At 44.4% G+C, this 25115-nt stretch overlaps 1 protein-coding gene across 1 annotated transcript in view; it reads right to left on the bottom strand.

The window, feature by feature from the left end:
• LOC123755430 (cell adhesion molecule Dscam2) overlaps positions 1–25115 on the bottom strand; it is a 338869-nt gene that overhangs the window by 5893 nt on the left and 307861 nt on the right. The window contains exons 31-33 of the mRNA XM_069305526.1: positions 5436–5666; positions 5270–5355; positions 4188–4275 (exon numbers count right to left, since the gene is read on the bottom strand). Of these exons, the coding sequence (XP_069161627.1) occupies positions 4188–4275; positions 5270–5355; positions 5436–5666 (405 nt within the window). The remainder of the gene's footprint in view (positions 1–4187; positions 4276–5269; positions 5356–5435; positions 5667–25115) is intronic.

Consider the following 25115-nt stretch of genomic DNA (forward strand, 5'->3'; position numbering starts at 1 on the left):
TCCACTTGACCATCACGACCGGACAAATGAGGTGATAATATCACCTCATTTTGTCCGGTCGTGATGGTCAAGTGGATTAAGGCGTCTTGTACATACCAGTTGCGTGGCATCTGGGAGTATGGGTTCGATATCACCTCATTTTGTCCGGTCGTGATGGTCAAGTGGATTAAGGCGTCTTGTACATACCAGTTGCGTGGCATCTGGGAGTATGGGTTCGAGTCACTTCTGGGGTGTGAGTTTTCAGTTATATATATATAAATATATATATTATATATATATAAATATATATATATATATTTATATATTATATATATATATATTATTTATATATATATATATATATATATTATATATAATAAATATATTATTTATATATATATGTATAAGCTTGAATGGTCCCCATGCCAATAAGCAACTGAAAACTCCACACCCCAGAAAGATTCGCACCCAGATAGTCAGGAGCGCTATGCACCTTGGTCTACCTGGTACCTTAACCGCTAGACCATGGCGTGGTTTATTAGTCTCACTACTACCAACATTTTTAAAAATTAGTGACTATGAGAGAGGGATAATTTAGACACAGAAGCTTAATCACACCGGCTATCCACCCATCGACCGGGTCAAGCATCCAGAAAGGTAAGCATTCCAAAACAAACCCCCTATTCTGGTTAAAATTGCTACCAAAAGCCGAACTAGTGGATAGAACTCCAATAAACAAACTAGTATGACGTCACATGTCACCGCTGTCTGCGCAGCTCCCCTCTCCCCGGGAGGGGGAAGGGTAAGCCCCAGACCTCTCACACCGGCTATCCACCCATCAGTTCTGAGGCTGGATGTCAAAACACGCGAAAAACCGCCGACCGGAGAGAGGGAGGGTTGCCGGGGAGCCTCCGGGTCTCGTCCAGAAAATGGCGTTTCTTTACATTCAATGCTGGTTTTCTGGGGGAGCCCCGTCGGCTCCCCGAGCTAACTACCCACAGAAGAAGGTCAAAGGGACGGAACTGGGAGGGGGACACCACGCACACGCCACGGAAGCGAGACAACCGACAGCAAACGCCAACCCAAGGCGTCACAGCCCCGCAAGGGCCCGGGAACAACACGAGACAACGAGCAGCATGGCCACTGTACGAAACCAAAGATCCGTGCTGGAATGACAGCAAGGACACGCCGCCCAGACGGCAGAAAGGGCAGCAAGGGCAGGGAAGCCACGAACACCACGGGTACGGCGAAAGAACACAGGCAGGTTAGCCGGAAGAACCGGGACACCGTCACCTGCGAACAGGGAAGAACGGAACCGGATCAACTCAAAACGCGCCCCGGACACAGAGGCCGTGGCACGCAAATAACAGCGAAGGGCCGCCACTGAACACACAACACGACACACCCCCAGCCTGACCAACCAAGCACCAACAAACCAAGGACCCCTCTGGAACGCAGCTGCCCCATCCCATGCCAGAAAAGATGGAGACTGCTGCCACCGAACAACCAATACGCTAAAACCGAAAGAGCAGAAAACCCCTGCAGAGGAGCATGAAGCCCAGCGACCCGACCCAAGAGTTGAGAGCAACTGTCAAACTCGCTGGAAGCGAGGGGGGACTCTGGGGTCACATCCATCGGACCCGCGCCCCCAGGGGATTCCCAGGGTCCCGAGCGTTTACTATTAGAGGACTCACGCTCAGGTAATCCCAGGCAGGGTACTGCTAACCGGCGCCCAAAGCTACCAAACAACTTTCTAAGAGCTGAACCCCCGGGACGTTTACACTCTCGGGGACTTACCAGGGGGAACCACCAGAAAAATACTCAGAACACAAGGGGCAAGAACGAAGGCAGACCCCCCCCCCCCATCAGGTAGACAAACAAAAAGAAAACCCCGCAGAGGACAGCGTACCCAAGCCGAACCGAGCCGGCCGCCATGATAGGTGGAGACAAGCTGCACAGTACCCTGCGCCCCACCAGTGAAAAACTGTCCCTTACCCTAAGGCGAACAAGGGAGACAGAACACCCGAGCACACACACACAGCAGCGAAAACCAAGCAGCAAACGGCCTTGCAGGGGCAGAACTTGTGGAAGGTGGCCCCAAGCCCCAAGGGCAGTACTTACAGGGCACCTAGGGAAGGGAACCCTAAGCGCATGCAGCCCGAGTACTGGAGATTCACTCTCGGCTCACGCATCACCTAGAAGACAGACACCACACTCTAGGTACAGTGTGAAACAACTACTGTAGCCGGAGCACACACCCGGTGCCTATAGCATAAGCCGAAGAACTGATGGGTGGATAGGCGGTGTGAGAGGTCAGGGGCTCCCCCTTCCCCCTCCCGGGGAGGGGGGTAGCTGCGCAGACAGCGGTGTCGTGTGACGTCCATACTAGTTTTGCTTGTTTTCTGTTGGGAAGTTCTATCCACTAGTTCGGCCTTTTGGTAGCAATTTTAACCAGAATAGGGGTTTGTTTTGGAATGCTTACCTTTTTGGATGCTTGACCCGGTCGGTGGTAGACATAGAATGCTTCCAACCACATGGGGGTTTCTATAGGCCATTGCTCCCATTCCCTCTCTGAGGGGGGCCAGGTTCTGGCCGTGGTCCCCGGTAGGCCCTAGAACTCCATACACATGACTGATGCCAAAGTCTGACATTAGCATATCAGCCTTGTAAAGCTCCGGGGAGCCGACGGGGCTCCCCCCCCCCCCTACCCCCCAGAAAAAGTGTTAAAGAATTATATACAGTTCGTATTCATTCAAAATAAATTATGCTTTGAGAAGTATTCTATTTCAGATGAAGGTAATGGTCAGATTCGTGCATATTGAAATTGATGAGTTATGCTCATTAGAATACAAACGACCAGACAATATGTTAAAACAAAAGCAACGACTCTGGCTAGAGTGAGCTCAATGTGAATTAAAAAATTGGCGAATAATAGGTAGAGTTAAAACTAATTTTAGCTCCTGGTGGAGTTGTAGTTGTTGTTTAACACGTAATGAACTGAAGCAAGATGGGTTTGAGTTTAGCCAGCAATGTCTATCTACAAGATCGGACACGTTGAAAGCAATGTAAGAGGGATTGATGAATATTGTCAAACACACACACACAGTACAGTATTTATGAACGTCTCTACTGACTACTAACATACACCAGTTGCCTAAAATTAACCTTTCTTGCAAAATAAGATTAACTAATAATACTTGGCTCGTCGAAAGACACTAAGGTTTTGGGAGTATACAGGGTATTGAACTTAATATTAACTCCGAGAGAATTCAGATGCTGGAAAAAATGAGTTATTTTCCCTCGGGCCAAACATGCTCCACCTACATTTTAACAAAGAGCCAACATTGTTAACGCTATTTCAATGTTACATCAACGCCCTTTGCCCATATTTGCCCGGGGAGGGGTTATAGGAACTAATATTAAATAGAGTTGAAGAGAGAGAGTTTAACACGTGCAAAGAATTTCAAGATAAAGGCGACCCAACAGGAGCAGCTTGACATGTTCTAGCAGGACTCCTAGAGCTACTAGGTGCTAGCGTGATCCCTGGAACCTGCAAGGTCTATGCAGTTACTAGCATTTGAAAGTCTAGCATGATAGATATCTGCAGCTTGTAGGGCCCCTGGAACCATCGAAGCCCATGAAAGAAACAAGACCTATTGGGATACTAGGACCTCATAGCACTCTAGGATCAATGGGACCTGTAATCAATAGCAACCTTAGGAGCAATGAGGGTTCGGAAGATAATATCAATATTGGAAACATTGATCTTATGGAGCTAAGATCCCTAGGCCTTTTTAGCTTACATGATCCCTAGAAGCTGTGGATCCTATGGAACCAACATGATTTTTTAGGACCAATGGGGTGGGGTTTGGAATTGGTTTAACTACAAAGATCAGTAGGTACTGTGTACTGAAGAGAGGAAGGAATTTCACAATAGGTGACACTAGTCACAGGGACTTTGCCTAACAATTGAGAGTCCTGAATTCAGCTAGTTTGACCTTCAGAAGGGGTGAGAGCATTGGGGCTTGCATTTTTGCTAGCATTTTCAGGAATACAAGAGCTTAGGGACACGTAGGGACCTAAGCAGGCCAACAATGCAGGAGCACGAGAATGTTGGGACACATGCAAGCCCATGGGCAGGTCAGCGTTGCAGGGACAGGTGTCAGCGTTGCAGGGGCATGAGCAGGGAGGCGAGAGTGATAGAGTACCTGGCTCTGACGCGCCGAGGGAAGGACTTTCTCTCGGTGGTTGGGGAAGGTTCAGGGGAGGTGCTAGACTCGGCGTGGTACAGCAGGTCTGAAATACCATGCACATCCTGGCGTCAGTACTCAATGTGTCGGTAACTACTCGACTCTAGAGCCTTCAACTCTTTAAGACTTTGACTACCACATGTTTAAGAATATTAATATGTAATTATGGTACATAAATGGTCTTGCCAAGTGGGTGGCTTAAAAGGAATACATCCGATTAGAGCATTGATAACTTAATTTTTTTTCACGAATCATACTCTTAGTGAAATGTGGCTCTCGGTTCACTGTTGCTAAGAATCCACTCGAAACATTCTTGACATCAACTCTGTTTGGACAAGTAGAATAAGAGACAAGGGTTATGATCCACGAGTCCTATATTCATCTTGTGAATCCAAATTTGAAGTCAGCGCCATTTAATAGTAATGAGTGAAGGAAGAGAACCTATGAGTGTCTCCCTCAGAATGCCTCATAAAACTTGAATCATAACAGAATGCGATGTATATACTCTAGCAAGATTAAAATTTAGAATTTAGTCTGAATTTACACAAAAACATCAACATTTATATAAACTAAACATAAATGAATTCATAACAATATATGTATTTCTTTGATTACAACATTTCTTCCTGAAGGGATATTGTATCTACGTGCCAACACCTACAAGCCTTTTAATGTCAACTGGACATTACACGGTGCAAAGTGCGTCCGAGATTACGCTGTCCAAATGTCATTCACAATCAGAAGATTTCCCCCAATTATTACAGTTAAAATTGTATAGTTGGTCACTGTAACTACCAAATGGGCTTCTTAGTACTGGGTATACTGAACAACAAACCACGAAACCTTGTGATTTCCGAATAACATTGAATTATGAGCAAACAGTATTCGCACCCAAGTTTGCATCGTGAAATATCGACCTAAGAAGTTACCGACGCTGAGCACTTCCGGGGAGCGTGAGGTGCAAAGTCAGGCAAGTGACACAAGGGGGTACTGAAACAAGCTGTAAGGGGGGCGGTGTTGGGGTGACGGGGAACACTTACTGTGGTGAATCCTCTGCTGGAAGGCCGGATTGTTCTCCCTTGAGCCTTCTCTCGTATATACGGCGTCTCTAGTCTCCTTTGGGGCGTCCCTCGTGTATACAGCGTCCCCTGGAGTCCTTAGAGCCTTCTCTGGCGTACACGGCATCTCTAGGGTCCTTGTTCCCCCGGGCCGCGCGCATACACGGTGTGGTCCCTGATGGAGGGAATGTCGTCTAGCTGGTTGGAGGACTCTGTGCGTGACGACACTCCCCCGTGTTCGGTCTCCGTGTCCGACCCGAGGGTCTCGTAGTCGTCTCCGCTGTCGGCCAGGCCCTGGCTTCTACTACGACTACGACTTCGGCGCTGGCCGCGGCTACGGCTCCCACGCCTCTTCCCCTCCCCGTAACCTTCCATTTTTCTAGAGGAGAAAGGAGCAATAAAGATTAACAAAAGGTAAGCTGGAATGAATGAACATGACATGAAAGATGCTCAGTCTGTATCTATAAAATAGGATGTGTTTGTCTGTCCAAAATAGGAGGCTAGACGGTTGGGGCTAGTCTCGCTCAACTTTGCAACTTTAAACAACTGGGGGGGAAAAGTGGTTATGTATCATGGTCTAACTTGAGTGGCCTAAGTGCCATGCTCTAAGAAATTTCGGTTTCTACAGTAAACATGGCATTTCATGGTCCGAAATATAATCAGAGGTTGTGTTTTTCATAGAATTTTTGTGCATCTTATGCTGTTTATAGGAGAGAAATTACTGAATCCCAATGACTAAAAGCACCAGTATAAAAAGCTATGATTTGTTCAGATCTGAAACCTATCTTTATGGCAGCACAACCCATAAACATAAGTTACTCAGCCGAGAATCGAACCCGGGTCATTAGGACCACGACCTCAGAGCGCTGTTCACTTAGCCGCGAGGCCTTCCTCGGGGGAGGAGGGGGAAATAGGTGAGAAAGGGCAGGGAAAGAGGTGGTTGAGGAAGAAGAGGGAAGATGAGGGAGACAAACTCCCCCTTCCTTCCTTCCCATCTCTGTCTTAGAAAATGTAATACATGAAATTACGCGGGTAAACGGCGGGAGTAAACATAAAAAACGCCACGGGGAAAACATCCGCGATTTAATTCAGCCAGAAAATGTATTATTGACACCGCACACAGGAAATTAGATCATCTTTCAGCTTACCATGAATTATAGGCATCATAATACCATCATAATCACCCACAAAATTGAATTCATCATGTTAATTCCAAAATGACTACGAGAACAATGCTATTCAGTTCAAAAGACTTAAGGAATTAGATTACATTCCCCCTGATGAGTTACTTTCCAGCACAGTAATAGTCAATTTACTCTGGCGCTGTTCTCCCCCCCTCCTTGGACCAACACGTGCCTGGTCAAGAGGTTGGAAATTGGCTGCGAGTTCCTGCTAATTTAATTTTATGCATAATTTTCTTGACAATTAACTAAAAAAGATTAAAAAAAAAACATAATTTAACTGAATGATCCGTTTCACAAAGGTTATCAGTGTTTTAAAAAATTAATTTCGATATTTAATGTTTATATATTCAATTTTTAGCTATTAAAACTTTATATTAAAGGTGATAGTGCACTTAAGTTTTATTTCGGCAATATTGTTACTATAATCCCGGAAGAAAATAATATTTTCCTACTAATTTATATCTAAATCTTTAAAAGGAAAATGTTTGTCCAGGGTTAAGGGTGCGACGCCTGGGGCTAGTCTCGCTCAACTCTTCTGGATGACAAATGGGTGGTACGGTACTTTCATAGGCAGGGTCAGGGTCGGCCTCACTGCATAACCTTAAAGACGTTTCGCCTTTTATTAATACTCTAGGAGTCGCAATACGCTTTTCAATGGTTCATAACATCCCACCACACACAACGTATCTACATTATTTGTTTTTATAAGTTACTACAATGTTATAACGTGGAATTAAAGTAACAATATTTAAAGTAACACTGTGGCTATGCAGTGTCTTGTTTCATGCAGATCGGCGTTCAATCCCCGACCGTCCAAGTGGTTGGGCACCATTCCTTCTCCCTGTCCTAGCCTGAATCTTGATCCTGACCCCTTCCCAGTGTTATATAATCGTAACGAGTTTGTGCTTTTCCCTGACAATTCTCTCCCTCTGAGAGAGGAGGGATTAGAGAGGGGGGGGGGGCGAGGGATGGGAATGAGAGAAGATGGAGACACAGACCCGGGCACTGCCGGGTTCCTCATCTAGTAGTTTATAATAAAATGCTTAGCATTTTAAGAAAAGGCTACATATATGCTAGTGTGTTGTATGTAGTATAATTTCACTAATCCAAGCGTGTAGGGTTAATATAGCTAATGGTTCACTAAGGAATTCCTAATGCATTTAAATCCTATAAATCTGTCAGAGACGCTTTAGTTAATGCTCATGTTTAGGGCTTCTAAGTTTGGGGTTAGGGTCAGTAGGAGAGAGGCAGGGGGGGGGTCAGAAGGGGGCAAGGGGGGGCCAGTAGGGGAGGGGAGGGCAAGGGCTCCCCTCAGGGACTCCGAGTTAATAAGGAGAAAAGGTGACTGTCCGGCGGGCACTAATTAAAAATCCCGGCCGCCACTCATACCACCCTTGGCCCGGGGCCCCTCAGTGTGGCCCTGGGGCCCTCACTGTTGCCCCCGGGGCCCTCACTGTGGCCCTGGGGCCCCTCACTTTGGCCCTGGGGCCCTCACTGTGGCCCTGGGGCCCTCACTGTGGCCGTGTGGCCCTCAGTGTAGCCATGGGGCCCTCAGTGTGGCCCTGTTACCCTCAGTGTAGCCATGGGGCTCTCAGTGTGGCCCTGTTACCCTCAGTATAGCCATGGGGCCCTCAGTGTGGCACTGGGGCCCTCAGTGTGGCCCTCAGTGTGGCCCTGGGACCCTCAGTGTGGCCCTGGGGGCCCTCAGTGTGGCCCCGGGGTCCTCAGTGTGGCTTTAGGACCCTCAATGTGGCCCTGGGACCCTCAGTGTGGCCCTGGGACCCTCAGTGTGGCCCTGGGGGCCCTCAGTGTGGCCCTGGGGGCCCTCAGTGTGTCCCGGGGGCGGCCTCAGTATGGCCCACTCCCCTCAGTGTGGCCAGTTAATCGAGGGGTGAACTGTGGTTAATGATACAGATCAATGTCCAATTTCGCCTTTATAAGCAATCATTCTGTACACACAATATTTATACTCTCAATCAAACTTGAGTGACTTTATAAGGTTAAAATCCGACTCCAAGAACTATTTCCGGGCACTGAGACTATAGTGGGAAGGTGGTGAGGAGTTCAGCACGTCTCGCATTAGTCGCTCACGCCGGTCTTAATGAAGTCAGCGAGGCAGCTCTCAAGTGCTCCTGCCTCGCCCGCCTCGCCATTCTAAACATGAAAATAATGAATCTCTTTAGAGCTATTTTTTTCTCCTATTTTGCATGAATTTTTTTGGCAATTTTGTGAAAGTAAGAGACTTCTCACCAGTTGTATTTAAAGTGTTGTGCCGTTACCAGGTGTGTGCCCCTAGGTAGCAAGGGTTAGTAGGTACAAGTAATTGTCAACAGGTGTGTCTCAGGTACCAGGAGTAACTAGGGTTTAAGTAATTGTCAACAAGAGTTACCAGGTGTGTCCCAGGTACCAGGGGTTACTAGGTATAAGTAATTATCAAAAGGAGTTACCAGGTGTGCGCAAAGAACGAAACCACACGACCTGTAGCGCAGTGGTCAGCGTATTTGGTTCACAACCGAAACTAACCAAATACAAATTAAAGGATCAGGCTTTAGCCTAGTAGGACCTCGATAATATTTTGGAAACTTGAGCCGATAATCAAGTTATAGTAAGTGAAACTAACACAAACTCAACTTCCTCTGTTAACGAGCGGGTTGAAAGTGCTTGGTTATGGTTGATAGCATAAGGTCATATCGTAAGTCTTAGTTGTAGAGAACGTGAAGCCATGATTAGTCGTCCAGGACGACCACAGCTTCAATCGCACGTTCATGCTGTCAGGAGGAGGAAAAGCGAATCATCACCCTGACAGCAGAGGGTAAGATCGTCAACAGAGAGAGAGCAGAAAAATTCTTGAGGGAGAGAGAGGAAGACCATTGAGGGCAACCAGGAAAATAGTAGTGCTCAGGACACAACCTTGGGGTACTCCTCCGTATTGCCGAAAAGAGGCAGAGAGAGAGTGGCGTCAAGCCTCACTCTAAAGGAACGATTAGAGAGTAAGCTTCGTAGGAAGAGGGAGACTGCGACAAAGGCCAAAAGAACGGAACTAGGACCGAAAATAGTATCTCCAGATGGTGTCACACGCCTTTTCCAGGTCAAAAAGAACAGCAGCAACAACGGAGGTCTTCGTAACAAAGGCAGTGTGAATATTGACCTCCAAGTTCACCAAGACATCAGTCGTGCTGCAACACTTGCAAAAGCCAGATTGAGAAGGGAAGAGGTGGTGTTAGTGTTCTAAGAACCACATCAGACAAACATTGATCATACATTCAAAAAATTTGTAGATGCAAACTCGTTAGGGCAATGGGGTGGAAGTCCTTAGAAGATGTCCCTAGAGAGCCTGGTTTCTGAATAGGAAGAACATCTGCCTCAAGCCAGTCCTCAGGGACTAACAACTACTCCCAGATACGGTTATAAATATTCTGTAAATTCTGAAGTGTGCATAAAGGGTGATGGTGGAGCATCAAGCCCACTAAGGGCTCACCATAGCCCGTTCTACTTGGAACTTTTTGTTCCAGGTAACGAGGTAACGAATCTTAAACAACAACAGGTGAAGCATCTCAATGTCATCCGAGCCTGCTGCTGCCTTAGAACCGCAGAGGGTCAGGGCAGACTGAAGTTCCGAGAGAAGGGATCGTTACAGGTGAGCAGGGGATGGGGGTGAAAATCTAAGGGACAAGATTCAAGAAGTGATTACGAGTAAGGAAAGTGGGAGTAAGATGAGACCCGGAGCTAACAGCCTAAAAATGTGAATCCAGGTCGGTCGCGACCGGTTCCGCCACAACAGAACCACGGAGGTGAAGCACTGGCGAGACATCTGGAACAAACTTGCTGGCTATCTTATGGATTTTCTTCCAGATCTGAGGAAGAGGAGAGTCAGCCATAATGGTGGAGACATAAAATTTCCAACTCTCACACTTAGCCGTACGAATGGTCTATTGGGCCACCGCACTCGCTTTCCGAAACAAAATAATAGAATCAGGCGTCTGTGGGCGCCGAGACACAGAAACAGAGAGAGAGAGAGAGAGAGAGAGAGAGAGAGAGAGAGAGAGAGAGAGAGAGAGAGAGAGAGAGAGAGAGAGAGAGACACACACAGATAGAGATAGAGAGATATATAGAGAAAGAAACAAAGAGATACAGACAGAAAGAAAGAGATACAGAGAGAAACAGAAATACAGAGAGAAACAGAAATACAAAGAGAAACAGAAATACAGAGAGAAACAGAGACAGTGAAGGGATGTGTTGACATACATTAAGATGCCATATACCACCGTTGTTACTCATCATTTTTGGATTTAGTTTGATGGTATAATGATAACGGGTCATCCCGCTCACCACGGCTACCCGGGCACGGCAGGGTACCCCATCTAGTAACAAAATAAAACAATATACCAAATGAAACAAGTGGTTAAGGATTCTCGTATTATCTGACAATAGCGATGACGAGCAGCCCGATCCCCCAGTGATAAATTTTCTCCACGATTCAAAAATTATTTTGCGAGTATTTTCGAGCTTTTGGATTTGCGTAATAAAGAAAGACTTGAAAAGACCGAGATGACAAGTGGGAAGGAGAGCAAAGAGACGCATTCAGAAATATGCCATGCCAGAGACAGATGGGTTCAGCGCTGAGCAAGTTTACGGTCATACCTTCACACTCGCCATAATAAATTATCGTCAAATAATTATTCTAAGATTTTCTTGCGTTTCTCGTCTATAATTAATGTTTTTTCTTCATAGACACACCCACGCACAATTATTAATATATATATATATATATATATATATATATATATATATATATATATATATATATATATATATATTGTGACGATAATCTCCTTCAAGAGATTGAGCCTGCTCTTCCCTTCATAATTACGTCTTCACAACTATATAAAAGACTATGGAAGAAATGTCCAACAACGACAACAAACACCAGCAAGGCTTGCCAGGGTGAGCAGAAACGTATGCAACCAGCCACCTGTTCGAACTCCAACCACCAAACTACCCGTTGATCGCTACGACTCCGCTGATTGGTCGCCGGTCTGGCTGCACCTGCCTCGCCCCCCCCCCCAATACTACCTGATGTCTGGGGTCACCCCAACATCAGTCCTCAGAATGTTCCGTGCTTTCGTAGCCAGCACTCCTCCCAGCTAGACGTTAGCGTGTACTGAGAGAGGTGGTGGCTTTAAGCCAATATTCCAGCACCTCCCACTTAACTTTTGTGTTGCACTTCTTATTATTTTGCCTTAACGTAACTTTCATTGTGTCATTTAAGTATTCTTATTATTTTGATTCATTGATTTTATTATACATATTTGTTTGTCCATATTTTCATGTTTTGATTTATTTAACGTAATTAAAATTTCATTGTTAAAGTTTTACTTGTGTTTTGTGTGTCTTCTCCTTACCTTACCACAGACGAAGTTCCAGTTTTTCTATTTTTTTTTTATAACTATGTGACGAGGCCATACCCCTAGCCTTAAACAGCCGAACACCAACGCGTTACCGTCACAAGTTATATGGGGGCCTGTCCTAGGAGCTTCACTCAGGTACTGGTGCCAAGTGGTAATTTATGGTAAGCGTATTTAACTCTGTTAACGTAGCTTTACTATTTTTCATTCAATTTCATTTTTTATAAGGTGCGGTGTATTGTGCATTACGAGAGTAACATATAGTGAAGGTGAGACAACTTTGGATTACGTGGTGACTGTAGGCCTCAGTCATACTCTTAATTGGTCATCTCTCCCTCCATGTTATTACTCGTATTTACCATCTATGTCCCTTGAATATTTCTCATTCTGACAGATCATCATATTGGTACCCTGGTACTGTGGTCTGCCCCGGGTCAAGAGTACCCAATCTTCTGCAATCTGACTGTAGGAGGACAAAGAGGGCCATAGTTCCTCTAGCTCGAACTTTAGTTGCTGAATTGGGACCTCAGCAGCAGTTCTCGTCACCAGTTGACACCTCGCACCCCTACACGTCAGTCAGAGATGATGATACATACAACGGTAGGGAATTAGCTTATTTTTTCAGAGCACAAAAGTTCGCTAATTCTGTAAGTATCATATTAAATTCAGTAGGAAAAACTTGCTTTATGTCCTTTAGAGACTTGGCAAGGTATGCCTACATCCTTGGACTACCAATTTTACTTTTGAAGCATTTAACTGTTTCATTTGTTTTCGAAACTTTGTTTCATTTGTTAGTAGGATTTTCTTGCCCTTATTCTCTTACATGAGTACCGGGTACAAGATTTCCTGCGCCCTTGATTTAATTTAATATCTTTCACTTAACGTTAATTGTTAAAGATCACACAGGATAGGTACCAGTTGCCACGTTGTCCTGTTTCTGACATTTCATTATTGAACATTCGTGTACCTTTATTTGCTAATTTCACCATGTTTCGTCTCCAAACTTTCCGTGCAAATCCAGCAGGTGAAATAGGGACTTTAAGTCGTGCCAAGAGGACTGAACTACAAACTCTTGCACATGAGTATCAACTAGAAGTTCCCTATCAAGCCAACAAAAATGACCTACACAACCTGTTGCTGGATTACTATTTAGAGCAAGGTAAGATAGACTCTGAAACTCATGAAACTTACTATATTGCAGATAAAACTGACTTGGCAACGATGAAACTTAAACTAGAGCTGGCTAAGATTGAACGTGAGCAGCAAAGGGAAGCCCGCGAACAGCAAAGGGAAGCCCTCGAACAACAAGAAAGAGCAGCTGCCATACGAAGAGAAGAACAAGAACGCGAAGCTGCTTTGAGGAGAGACGAACAAGAACGCGAAATCACCCTCAGAGAACGTGAAGCTGCTTTGAGGAGAGAAGAACACGAACGCGAGGTCGCATTACTCCGTGAACGTGAACGAGTACAGCTTGAAACCAAACAACGCGAGTTGGAAATACAACGCGAACATGACAAGCAGCAAGCGACTCTGGTTCTTGAGTGTCGTCAACGGGAATACACGTTGGAAACTTCACACCTCGCTCAACGCCAGCAAGCTACTGCCAATCTTCCCATCAGTTTTAATATATCACATGCAAGTAAGTTAATGCCATCCTTTGTAGAAGCAGAAGTTGATGTGTTCTTTACCACCTTTGAAACCCTTGCTAATCAACTCAGTTGGCCTGTCGACCAATGGGCCACACTTCTCAGAGTCCATCTTACAGGTAGAGCTGCAGTCACACTCAGTACTTTGGCGTCTGAGAATGACTACTACACTCTGAAACAAGCAGTGTTGGACGCCTACCTCCTCTCTACTGAAAGTTATAGAAGGAAATTCCGTGACCACCTGAAGGCAAGTACCACTACCTTCCTCGAGTTTGCTAACACGAAACGGAGGTATTTCATGAAATGGCTGGAAGCAGCACATGTCTCTACTTTTACAGAACTCGTCAACCTGATGCTTGTTGAAGAATTCTTGAGACGTGTGCCGCCTCCTGTCCGCCTCTACTTAGCAGATAAAGAAGAAACCGACTACCTGAAGTGTGCTAAGTCGGCTGACACTTACAGCCTCATCCACCGGCTGACACCTGAACCATCCTCCAGTAAGAAGTCGTGGTACAGTTACGAGAAGGTGAGCCCCGATCAAGCTGGTTCACAACTGTACTGCAAGTATTGTAGACTCTATGGACATACCATAGACAAGTGTGGTAAGTCTCAATACAAGGGAACCACTGACCAACAACGACCCAAACCAACTCCTCCTAAGTCCGGTAAGCCTGTGATGAATGTTGGTGTTGATGTTAATGATCTTTCTCTTTTCAGTAACCACCTGTATACTGGAACTGTCTCTGCCAACGGTTCAAATCCGGAGGGACGTTTCAAATTGAAGATCTTGAGGGACACAGCGGCTCTACAATCGATCATCTTGAAGTCGGCTGTGCCCAACATAGTCTACACCGGGGAAACGGTCTTCATCACTGACCTCACTGCTACTACTCCATACCCTCTCGCCAGAGTCCACCTGGATTGTCCCTACGTGAACGGGGAAGTCCAAGTCGCCGTCAGGGAAAAGCCTTTTCCCATGCCTGGAGTGCAACTTCTCCTAGGCAACGACTTGGCAGAAGACCTGCAACCGACCAACCTGATCGTCATGGACAAACCCCAGGTGTGTAACTCTGTGCCAAGTAATCCTATTCTCGAGTATGTTCCAGCAGAGGTTCAAGAGAGTGATGAAGTTTCTCCTCCGGTTCTCGTGACCACCCGTGCACAAGCCGCACGTCCACAGCCAGCTGACTCTACTGCTACCGCTGTCCCTCAAGACCCTCAGAAACTACCCCCGCATCTGACCAAGTTGGAGTTCCGTAAGTTGCAGAGGGAAGATCTTACTTTAACACCATTGTTTTTCCAGGCTGAGACTCAACCCGACAGTATTCCTGGGTTCTTCCTAGAGAACGACTTGCTCTACCGCAGATATAGACCCAGTAAACTGAAGGAGGAGGACTATTGGGCCAACACCGAACAACTTGTGATTCCCACCAGCCTGCGGCCCACTATTCTACACCTGGCCCATGGAGCATTCTCCCACTACGGCTTCAACAAGACTTACCATGGGATTCGCCAAGACTACTACTGGCCAGGTATGGTAAATAACGTCAAACAGTACGTAAAACAGTGTCATACATGTCAGATGGCAGGCAAACCGAACGTCTCCATTCCCAGAGCACCACTGATTCCCATACAGGTGCCTGCGGAACCTTTCCACAGACTCATAATAGACTGTGTCGGTCCTTTACCTCGGACCAGTTCAGGTAACGCCTACATCCTAACCATCCTGTGTCCTACCACCAGATTTCCCATAGCAGTTCCAGTGAAGAACATCACGGCTGCTACGGTTATCAAACATCTATTGAAGATCTTCACTCAATACGGATTTCCCAGGGAGATTCAAAGTGACTGTGGCACCAACTTCACCAGTGATCTCTTCAAAAGGACACTGGAGGAGTTCAACATCAAACAGGTATTGTCCAGCCCCTATCATCCTGCTTCACAGGGTTCTCTTGAACGTAGTCATCAGACCATCAAAGCACTCTTGAAAAAGTTTTGTAGTGAAACCTCAAAGGATTGGGATAAGCAGATTGACCTAATAATGTGTATTTTCAGAAGTCTCCCCAATGAGTCCCTAGGAGTATCTCCTTATGAGATGCTCTACGGCCGTAAGTGCCGTACTCCCCTTAAGGCTTTCAAAGACTCTCTCAGAGATGCCACCTTCAGTGAGCATCAGAATGTGCCCCAGTTTCTTCAAAACCTTCAACACATTCTAGAGAGAGTCCACCGCTTTGCTCATGATAATCTATTGAAAGCCCAGGTGAGAATGAAGACTCATTACGACCAGACCAGCAAAGTAAGAAAATTCAAGCCGGGAGACTTCGTCCTTGCTTATTTCCCTATCCCAGGTTCACCTTTACAAAACAGATTTTCAGGACCCTACTGCGTCAAAGAGTGCAGGAATAATAATAATTATGTGATAGAGACTCCTGATAGGCGGCGGAAGACCCAGCTGTGCCACGTCAACCTCCTGAAGCAATATAATGGTACTCCTCCCACTGTCTTGATTAATTGTTCTACCTTCACAGAACCCTACATCCACAGTGAGACCATCCCGGCTTCTTCTCCCGAAAGCACTGACAAGGAGTCGGCGCCTTCTAATTCCAAAATCCTTAATGATCTTCCCAAATGCTTTCAGGATAATACTCGTGCTCCTATGCCCTCTTCTAATTCCACTCTCACCTCGTCAGATAAGCCCTTCATCCTCCATGTCGACGCCAATGGTACCGACGTGGGTGGTGTCGTGATGCAGCAACGAGGCGAGAAGAATACACTTGTCAGCGACTACTGCTACAAGGATCTACGGAACAATTGGCAAGGAGCTACTCTTCCTCATCCTGAAGCTTCAGCACTTCACTCCACACCTGAAAAGTGCTCGGTCCACCATCAATACGGACCACACCACCCTACACCTCCTGCAGCACGCCCACTTCTCATCTCAACGTCTTCTACTATGGGCTTGCTAACTGCAGAAATTCAACCTGGAGACACGCTATACCAAGAGTCTGACAACATCTTAGCCCATGATCTCTCCAGAGTTTATGAAGTAGAAGCAACTCCATCCATTACTCCACCACATAACGACGTACTTCTTCCAGAACCGCAGGCTTCGGGGGAGAGTTGTGACGATAATCTCCTTCAAGAGATTGAGCCTGCTCTTCCCTTCATAATTACGTCTTCACAACTATATAAAAGACTATGGAAGAAATGTCCAACAACGACAACAAACACCAGCAAGGCTTGCCAGGGTGAGCAGAAACGTATGCAACCAGCCACCTGTTCGAACTCCAACCACGAAACTACCCGTTGATCGCTACGACTCCGCTGATTGGTCGCCGGTCTGGCTGCACCTGCCTCGCCCCCCCCCCAATACTACCTGATGTCTGGGGTCACCCCAACATCAGTCCTCAGAATGTTCCGTGCTTTCGTAGCCAGCACTCCTCCCAGCTAGACGTTAGCGTGTACTGAGAGAGGTGGTGGCTTTAAGCCAATATTCCAGCACCTCCCACTTAACTTTTGTGTTGCACTTCTTATTATTTTGCCTTAACGTAACTTTCATTGTGTCATTTAAGTATTCTTATTATTTTGATTCATTGATTTTATTATACATATTTGTTTGTCCATATTTTCATGTTTTGATTTATTTAACGTAATTAAAATTTCATTGTTAAAGTTTTACTTGTGTTTTGTGTGTCTTCTCCTTACCTTACCACAGACGAAGTTCCAGTTTTTCTATTTTTTTTTTATAACTATGTGACGAGGCCATACCCCTAGCCTTAAACAGCCGAACACCAACGCGTTACCGTCACAATATATATATATATATATATTATATATATATAAATATATATATATATATTAGTATATTTTGGTAGCAGTCTTTCCTGTAGACATATATTATTAAATATGACCGAAAAAGTAAGATTAATAATGCTAACACGAATTTTCTTAATCTTTCGTACATTTCTTTTCAAATGTAAAAGAAATGTACGAAAGATTGAGAAAATTCGTGTTAGAATTATTAATCTTACTTTTTCGGTCATATTTAATATATATATATATATATATATATATTCTAAGGAAAGTCGGTGGCCTGGAAGCACCGAGCACTTCCCATGGTGGTCTGAAAACACCGAGCACTTCCCTATGATCACCTGGAAGCACCGAGCACTTCCCATGGTGGTCTGAAAACACCGAGCACTTCCCTATGATCACCTGGAAGCACCGAGCACTTCCCATGATGGCCTGGAAGCACCGAGCACTTCCCATGATGGTCTGTCTGAATGCACCGAACACTTCACTGTCCAGGTTGATTGTTACTATTTAACCTTTTAATGGTCGTTATACCATGCACGGTGATCAAAATATTCTATTTTCATCACCGTACTTCATTTAAGTACCAATTACAACGACACACTTTGATAGAGCCTAACGAGGCAAATCAACGTATTTGGCCAGGTTTTAGCGGGTATCCTACTGTATGCGAGCCATTACTCACATGCACAATATAAACCAATTTATTTGGTTTCATTAACCACGGCCTTTGGAGCTCTAGCCAAATTAAAGAGCAAATAAAATGAACGCACTCGCAATTAACCTGCTTCACTTTTGTCGCATTTTTATAGTCAAACGTGTTCAGTACACATATGATTATAAGTAGTAGGGAACACTATACTAGGCGGGTCCTGTTTACTATAGTCAACCTCCCAGATTTCTGGGAGGTAGTTTATGTAAATTTACTTACGGTTCTGGAGCTCTCAAAATCCCCAGATCAAAAACGAATTCATTATTTACTACAAAAGACTTCATTTAATACTTAAGAATAACCCCAATAAACAATGGAACCGCTCTATTTGCCCAACCCACTTCAAGACCCAGAGCCAACGCAGACATCGCATTCAATGACCCTACTAATACCCCCCCCATGATCCATTTATTTATTGATATATTTAATACCCCTTTGTTACGGCATTCATCCACCACACTACTCAAAGAGTATACAAGACGACGTTAAACACTGGAAAATTGTCTTTGAAAATGTAAGGTGTACCTTGCGAAACGCACCCCCAGGCGTCAGAAAGTAATAAAGTGTAAAATATGTACTTTGGAGAGTTACTTTATTTTCTTATTTTCTTTAGTTACTTATTTTCAACTTCCTTCGACAGTGAAGAAAAACGTAAGAAATATTAAGAAGATTCGTGTTAGAATCATTAATCTTACCCTTTCGGTCATATTCAACAACACATGTTTACAAGAAACACACACACACACTCTTGTGTGTGTGTGTGTGTGTGTGTGTGTGTGTGTGTGTGTGTGTGTGTGTGTGTGTGTGTGTGTGTGTGTGTGTGTGTGTGTGTGTGTGGTGTGTAAATCACGAAAATTAATGTGATGAAAAATGTGACAGTGTCAGACCACGAAGAATTGAAATGGGAATTTCCTTAAGTACACTTATATTTAATAATTCAACTTCACAAGTGTCAAGGATCCTTCTGAGGATGTATTATTAAATACAAAAGTACTTAAGAAAATTCCTGTTTCAATTCTTCCTTCGTGGTCTGACACTGTCATATATATATATATATATATATATATATATATATATATATATATATATATATATATATATATATATATATATATATATATAATTTATATAAATTGTAAACTAACGTAGGCAGAACGTAGGTTAGGTTCCGTCAACACGAGAACACGTCTCAAGAAGTATGGTGACCTCGGAGCAACAAGAATGAGGGCCAATACTGGCGAGCTTGGAAATATAAACCTGGTCATCAAGAAAGATTAACACGGAGCCATTCAGAGGCAATAACCCCCGAGGGATCAATAACGAAAAATGGCCCGGCATTTATATTGCCATCTATCAACGCAGTTCCCTTTGTGGGAGAGCAACCGACCCGTTTCCATTACTAACTAAATCCTTACAAAACCCTTTCCTCTTCCACCTCCCAAGCCCTTTTCTTCACCAGGCAACTTGGAGAGTACAAGAGCGGAACTCTGAGGAAATAAGGTCAATTGACAGCCTTAAGGCAGTAAGGCTAACAAGAGTTGGCAACATGTGGCCATGCCAAAGCCAATGTTTGTTTGACAAGTGGTCAGCGCCGCTGTGAATAGTGGCGGTAAAGTGCGCCAATATCCATGCACTCCGTCAACAGGTGGCCAGGAGTGAATTACCAGCAATGGCTGTCAATCAACCCAAAGCGCTGGTCACTTGGGGGAGAGGGTAGAGGCTCAAAGGGCGTCTGACAGCTGAGTGGACAGCGCTTCGGATTCGTAGTCCTGAGGTTCCAGATTCGATCCCCGGTGGAGGCGGAGACAAATAGGCAAAAAGATTATTTCATCCTGATGCTCCATTACCTAGCAGTAAATAGAGACCTGGGAGTTAGACAGCTGCTACGAGCTGCTTCCTGGGGATGTGTAACGAAAAGAGGCCTGGTCGAGGACCGGGCCGCGGAGACGCTAAGCCCCGAAATCATCTCAAGATATCCTAATGTGAACACTAAAGTAAAGATGCAGCTGAGAAAATGGAGTGCATCTGGGAGGAGAGAAGCATTATGCATTAATATATGATTATAACAAACTACCGAATGTCCAATGGCCCATGCGAGGCAGCTTCAATTTATATCCCAAACAAGCTCATTTACATACATGTCTAACCTTCGCTTGAAACAGTCCAGCGAGCTCATATGTATACTTCAACCATATGTACTCTTCACTTTTCATGTCAATTTAAATTCATCCTAGTCAATTTCTCTTCAAAATTACTTTATAATATATATTTTTTTAAAAACATTCTGTAGCTACTTTTAAAACAGTTTTTGAGACTAAAAACCTCCTGAAGTTATGTTCTGAATTAACAGAAGCTTTTAGATTATTCCCCGATAGGCCGAAATTTTTCCTGAAATGATATTCGGATTATCTCTAGATCAGTTGAAAAGCTTTTTGAAATAACCTCTAAAATATCGCCCAAGGCAGTTGGCAGCCATCTTAATAACCCTCTGAAGGGATAATAATAACCCTCTGAAGGGATAATAATAACCCTCTGAAGGGATAATAATAACCCTCTGAAGGGATAATAATAACCCTCTGAAGGGATAATAATAACCCTCTGAAGGGATAATAATAACTCTCTGAAGGGATAATAATAACCCTCTGAAGGGATAATAATAACTCTCTGAAGGGATAATAATAACCCTCTGAAGGGATAATAATAACCCTCTGAAGGGATAATAATAACCCTCTGAAGGGATAATAATAACTCTCTGAAGGGATAATAATAACCCTCTGAAGGGATAATAATAACTCTCTGAAGGGATAATAATAACCCTCTGAAGGGATAATAATAACCCTCTGAAGGGATAATAATAACCCTCTGAAGGGATAATAACCTCTGTAGTGTCAGGGGTCAGGAATGACACGTTTTGGACCATTATCAACGTCGTCCTTTATTTTCATTCACCTGGGCTGTGGGAGACTTGAACCGGGGACCCCACGTGTGTGTGTGTGTGTGTGTGTGTGTGTGTGTGTGTGTGAGTGAGTGAGTGAGTGAGTGAGTGTGTGTGTGTGTGTGTGTGTGTGTGTGTGTGTGTGTGTGTGTGAGAGAGAGAGAGCCCGAAGATCTATCGACCGAGGTATTGAGAAGTCTTAATAAGAATAGTTTCTTCATTTTACAGTTGTGGGTTGTACATCAACTCTTCACCCACGTTATTGTGACTGCGTTAGGGAAAGTGTCACCAAAATTCCCCAGATCCATTCCTACAGTGTTAGCACCCTCTCACCCCTATCACACCCCCCCCCCCCGGCTGCCACCAACCTATTAGGCCCCCCCCAAAAAACATCTTTGCAAAATTGTCCCACTTACCTAGTGGCTGTAATAACGAGTAAATTACTGTAACGGACGCTTATGATTACATATTAACCTTTCTGGTGCAGACAAGTCACAATAGCGTGGCTGAACAGTTTCAGTTGAATAGGTTGGGGGTGTGAACCTGTCTGGTATTGTCAAGGCGGTCGCTTGTATGGGAGACCTGGGGTCAGATTCACAAACCTTACGCAAGCACTTACGAACCTGTCCATCTTTTCTCAATCTTTGGCAGCTTTGTTTACAATTATTAAACAGTTAATGAGCTCCGAAGCACCAGGAGGCTGTTTATAAAAATAAGAACAGTTGATTGGGAAGTTTTCATGCTTGTCAACTGTTTAATATATGTAACCAAAGCCGTTAAAGATTGAGGAAAGATGTACCGTTCGTAAGTACTTGCGTAACTGCTTCGTGAATCTGGCCCCTGGGATGGTACTGGTGGGGAAGGGGGGGTGCGGGGCCACACCCCAAAGGGAGGAGGTGCGTGGACAAACCCCTAGGGGGGGAGGGGGGAGCGAGGCGACACAATACAAGCTCCAATTGAATCTAACAAACCCGAAGTGCAATTTCTTCCTTTGAACGAGCCGCGTTAGTGAAGGCATTTCAGAACATATTTTCAGTATGACTTCAGCAAACATGAAAATATTTTGTTTATACTAAAAGAATCATTACAATATACTTGTATTATTAAGCAAGAAAACCCACGCCATGTCTGAATAGTCAACACATATTTATTACAATACGAAAATGTGAATTAGTGCCATATTTAGCGGCTGGAGTTATAAAACAGTAAAGTTTCTTTATCATATAATAAAACCCAATAAAATATTCCCCTTAATTGGTATCAAAATCTCACGTCTTCAACCATACACCTCGATAGAACGGACAGCTTAAAGATGACTTGACGGTTTATTGTGGAGTTTGATATTATAACCAAGCACAGGATCAGAGTTAGTAAAATATTTATCATACTCTATATAGAGTAGTTACTGTAAAACAAGACACAGTGAAGTGGTAACTAGGGAATCTCCGTCGAATCAGAGTTCCCGCATAACTCGTCACTTTGGTATATAGCTCTTGTTAAAGTATTTTAATTTAAACTCTTCTCTCGTAACGAATCAATCACAAGTTACATTTAACTTAAAAAATGTTTCCTAAGGCGACGAGCACATTCACTCACCTGTTGTTGCATTCTTCAACTTTCAATGCCAAAAGAGTGAATTATCTGAGGCGCAGAAAGTATCAAGAGTAACACCAATGCCACAAGGAAAGAGGAAAACACGAGCCATGAAACCACATACCAATATTCCGAGCAAGTTAGAAAAATTAAAACAAATTAGGAACGCTAATGAACCATTTAAGACACCCTGACTTGTCTGTGAACATTAATAACGTGGGTTCACTGAGAGTTCGTGCATAGCGAGTCTATTTAGGGTTCTACGGCCAAATAAGAATGATAAAACCTGACAGAAGGATGTCTTTATTGATTGTCAAAGTGTTCAAGAAAGTCTCACACACAGAGCTCTCATAAAATCAAGCGATCAAAGCTGGTGTATCTTCAGAATTAATGGTATAGACCTGAGGGATATAACTTCGGCAGATATCACTGCCAAAGATAATATCTTCAATAGATATCAGAGCTGGAGAGGATAACTCTGAATCGATAGTCACAAGCTTGGTGCTGCAAGGCTTGGCACTGGAACCTATTCCGTTTCTGCTATCTTGTCAGTGGAAATATTTTTGTTCACAGAGGTACAATTGAGGAGAATAATAAAAACATAACATGATCTCAGACATTTTCAGAGCGACCAAGATCCACTTCAGTGAAGGCTGGAAAGATGGCTCCTAGACTTGGCTCTGACAAATGCAAAATAATGAACATCGAAGCAGGAGAGATCAGACCCAGGTAGCAATACGGGATAAAACAACAGCTTCCTGAATCAGTGACACAGATCTCGTAAGATATATCCCTAACTTTGTCGCTAATTTAACAAAAAGAGGCCTACAGAACAAAGTTAAAAAAAAAAGTTACAGCCCCGCTCCTGTGCCAGGTAAGTCCACTACGGGCTCACCATAGCCAGTGCTACTTGGAACTTTTTGTTCCCAGTAGCTCAGTCTAAAAACAACAAAATCCTCACATAGATCACCTCTCGAATAGAGACCCATAGAATAGAATGCCCACATTAAAAAGCAGCAAATGAAACGCAATGTGATATCTGGCAAAGTTGCTACAGGCAATGACGAGAGAAGACATGATCGCAACGTTCAAGATACTCACAAGCATGAACATACTGAACAGAGAGGCAATGTTCAAAATGAGAGACATGCGGAGACTTGGAGAGATAGAAATGAGTCAGAAATCATGAAGACTTTTACATAAAGTTAAAAATGTAATGAGATACAGACTGTGGAAAGTAAATCAATTAGCACCTTCAAAAGCAAATATAAGTACAATATTGGAAGGAAGTCACGTTGGTAAGTGTATCTTGAGTACATCTATGCGAGTACATCTAGACGAGTACGAGCAACGAGAACATCCTACGAACGTATTGTTAAGGTCAAGCATGTGGGGCGAGTTGGTGGCTATACACTCTACATGAAAGGTTCGAAGTGTATGCACCCAGTAAAGTCAATTTCACATTTCATAAGTATGAATGCGGAGTCGAAACATCAAAGAGGCTTTTGTATACAAAAATAAATAACCGGGGGAGAAGAGCACTAACGTTTCCACCCTTATTATATAGCTAGCTAAAAATTACCACGCTGAGGAGTGCAAGGTAATATTTCCAACCACATGTAATGTGTCGCGTGTTCCAGTGGCGCGTGTCGCGTATTCCAGTGGCGCGTGTCGCGTATTCCAGTGGCGCGTGTCGCGTATTCCAGGGGCCCGTGTCGCGTATTCCAGTGGCGCGTGTCGCGTATTCCAGTGGCGCGTGTCGCGTATTCCAGTGGCGCGTGTCGCGTATTCCAGGGGCCCGTGTCGCGTATTCCAGTGGCGCGTGTCGCGTATTCCAGTGGCGCGTGTCGCGTATTCCAGGGGCCCGTGTCGCGTATTCCAGGGGCCCGTGTCGCGTATTCCAGGGGCCCGTGTCGCGTATTCCAGGGGCCCGTGTCGCGTATTCCAGGGGCCCGTGTCGCGTATTTCAGTGGCACGTGTGGCGTATTTCAGTGGCCCGTGTGGCGTATTTCAGTGGCACGTGTGGCGTATTTCAGTGGCACGTGTGGCGTATTTCAGTGGCTTGTGTGGCGTATTTCAGTGGCTTATGTTGTTTTAACATTTAATCTTCGCTTCGGATCTATATTCAAATATTTATCGCTCGTACAGCAGCTTTAAGCAGCCCTATTCAATAGGTTAGTAATTACCATACTGGAGAGCAACAAGCGACAATAGTATGCAAATCGCAAATTTATCAATAGAATATTAACAATATTTTTCATTAATATTCTTGAGATATTTCCTATCGAAATTACACGGTTCCTGTCGGGGAATTTTGGTGTAATGTGAAGCCGGTTTATTGTGACTGACCGAGGGGGCGATGACCTAGTTCAGTCGTCCTGGACCAGGTCATCTTCACTATGGTACCAGCCGTCCTGGACCAGGTCATCTTCACTATGGTGCCAGCCGTCCTGGACCAGGTCATCTTCACTATGGTGCCAGTCGTCCTGGACCAGGTCATCTTCACTATGGTGCCAGTCGTCCTGGACCAGGTCATCTTC

This window comes from Procambarus clarkii, chromosome 55 (assembly GCF_040958095.1).
Source record: "Procambarus clarkii isolate CNS0578487 chromosome 55, FALCON_Pclarkii_2.0, whole genome shotgun sequence".
Lineage (NCBI taxonomy): Eukaryota > Metazoa > Arthropoda > Malacostraca > Decapoda > Cambaridae > Procambarus > Procambarus clarkii.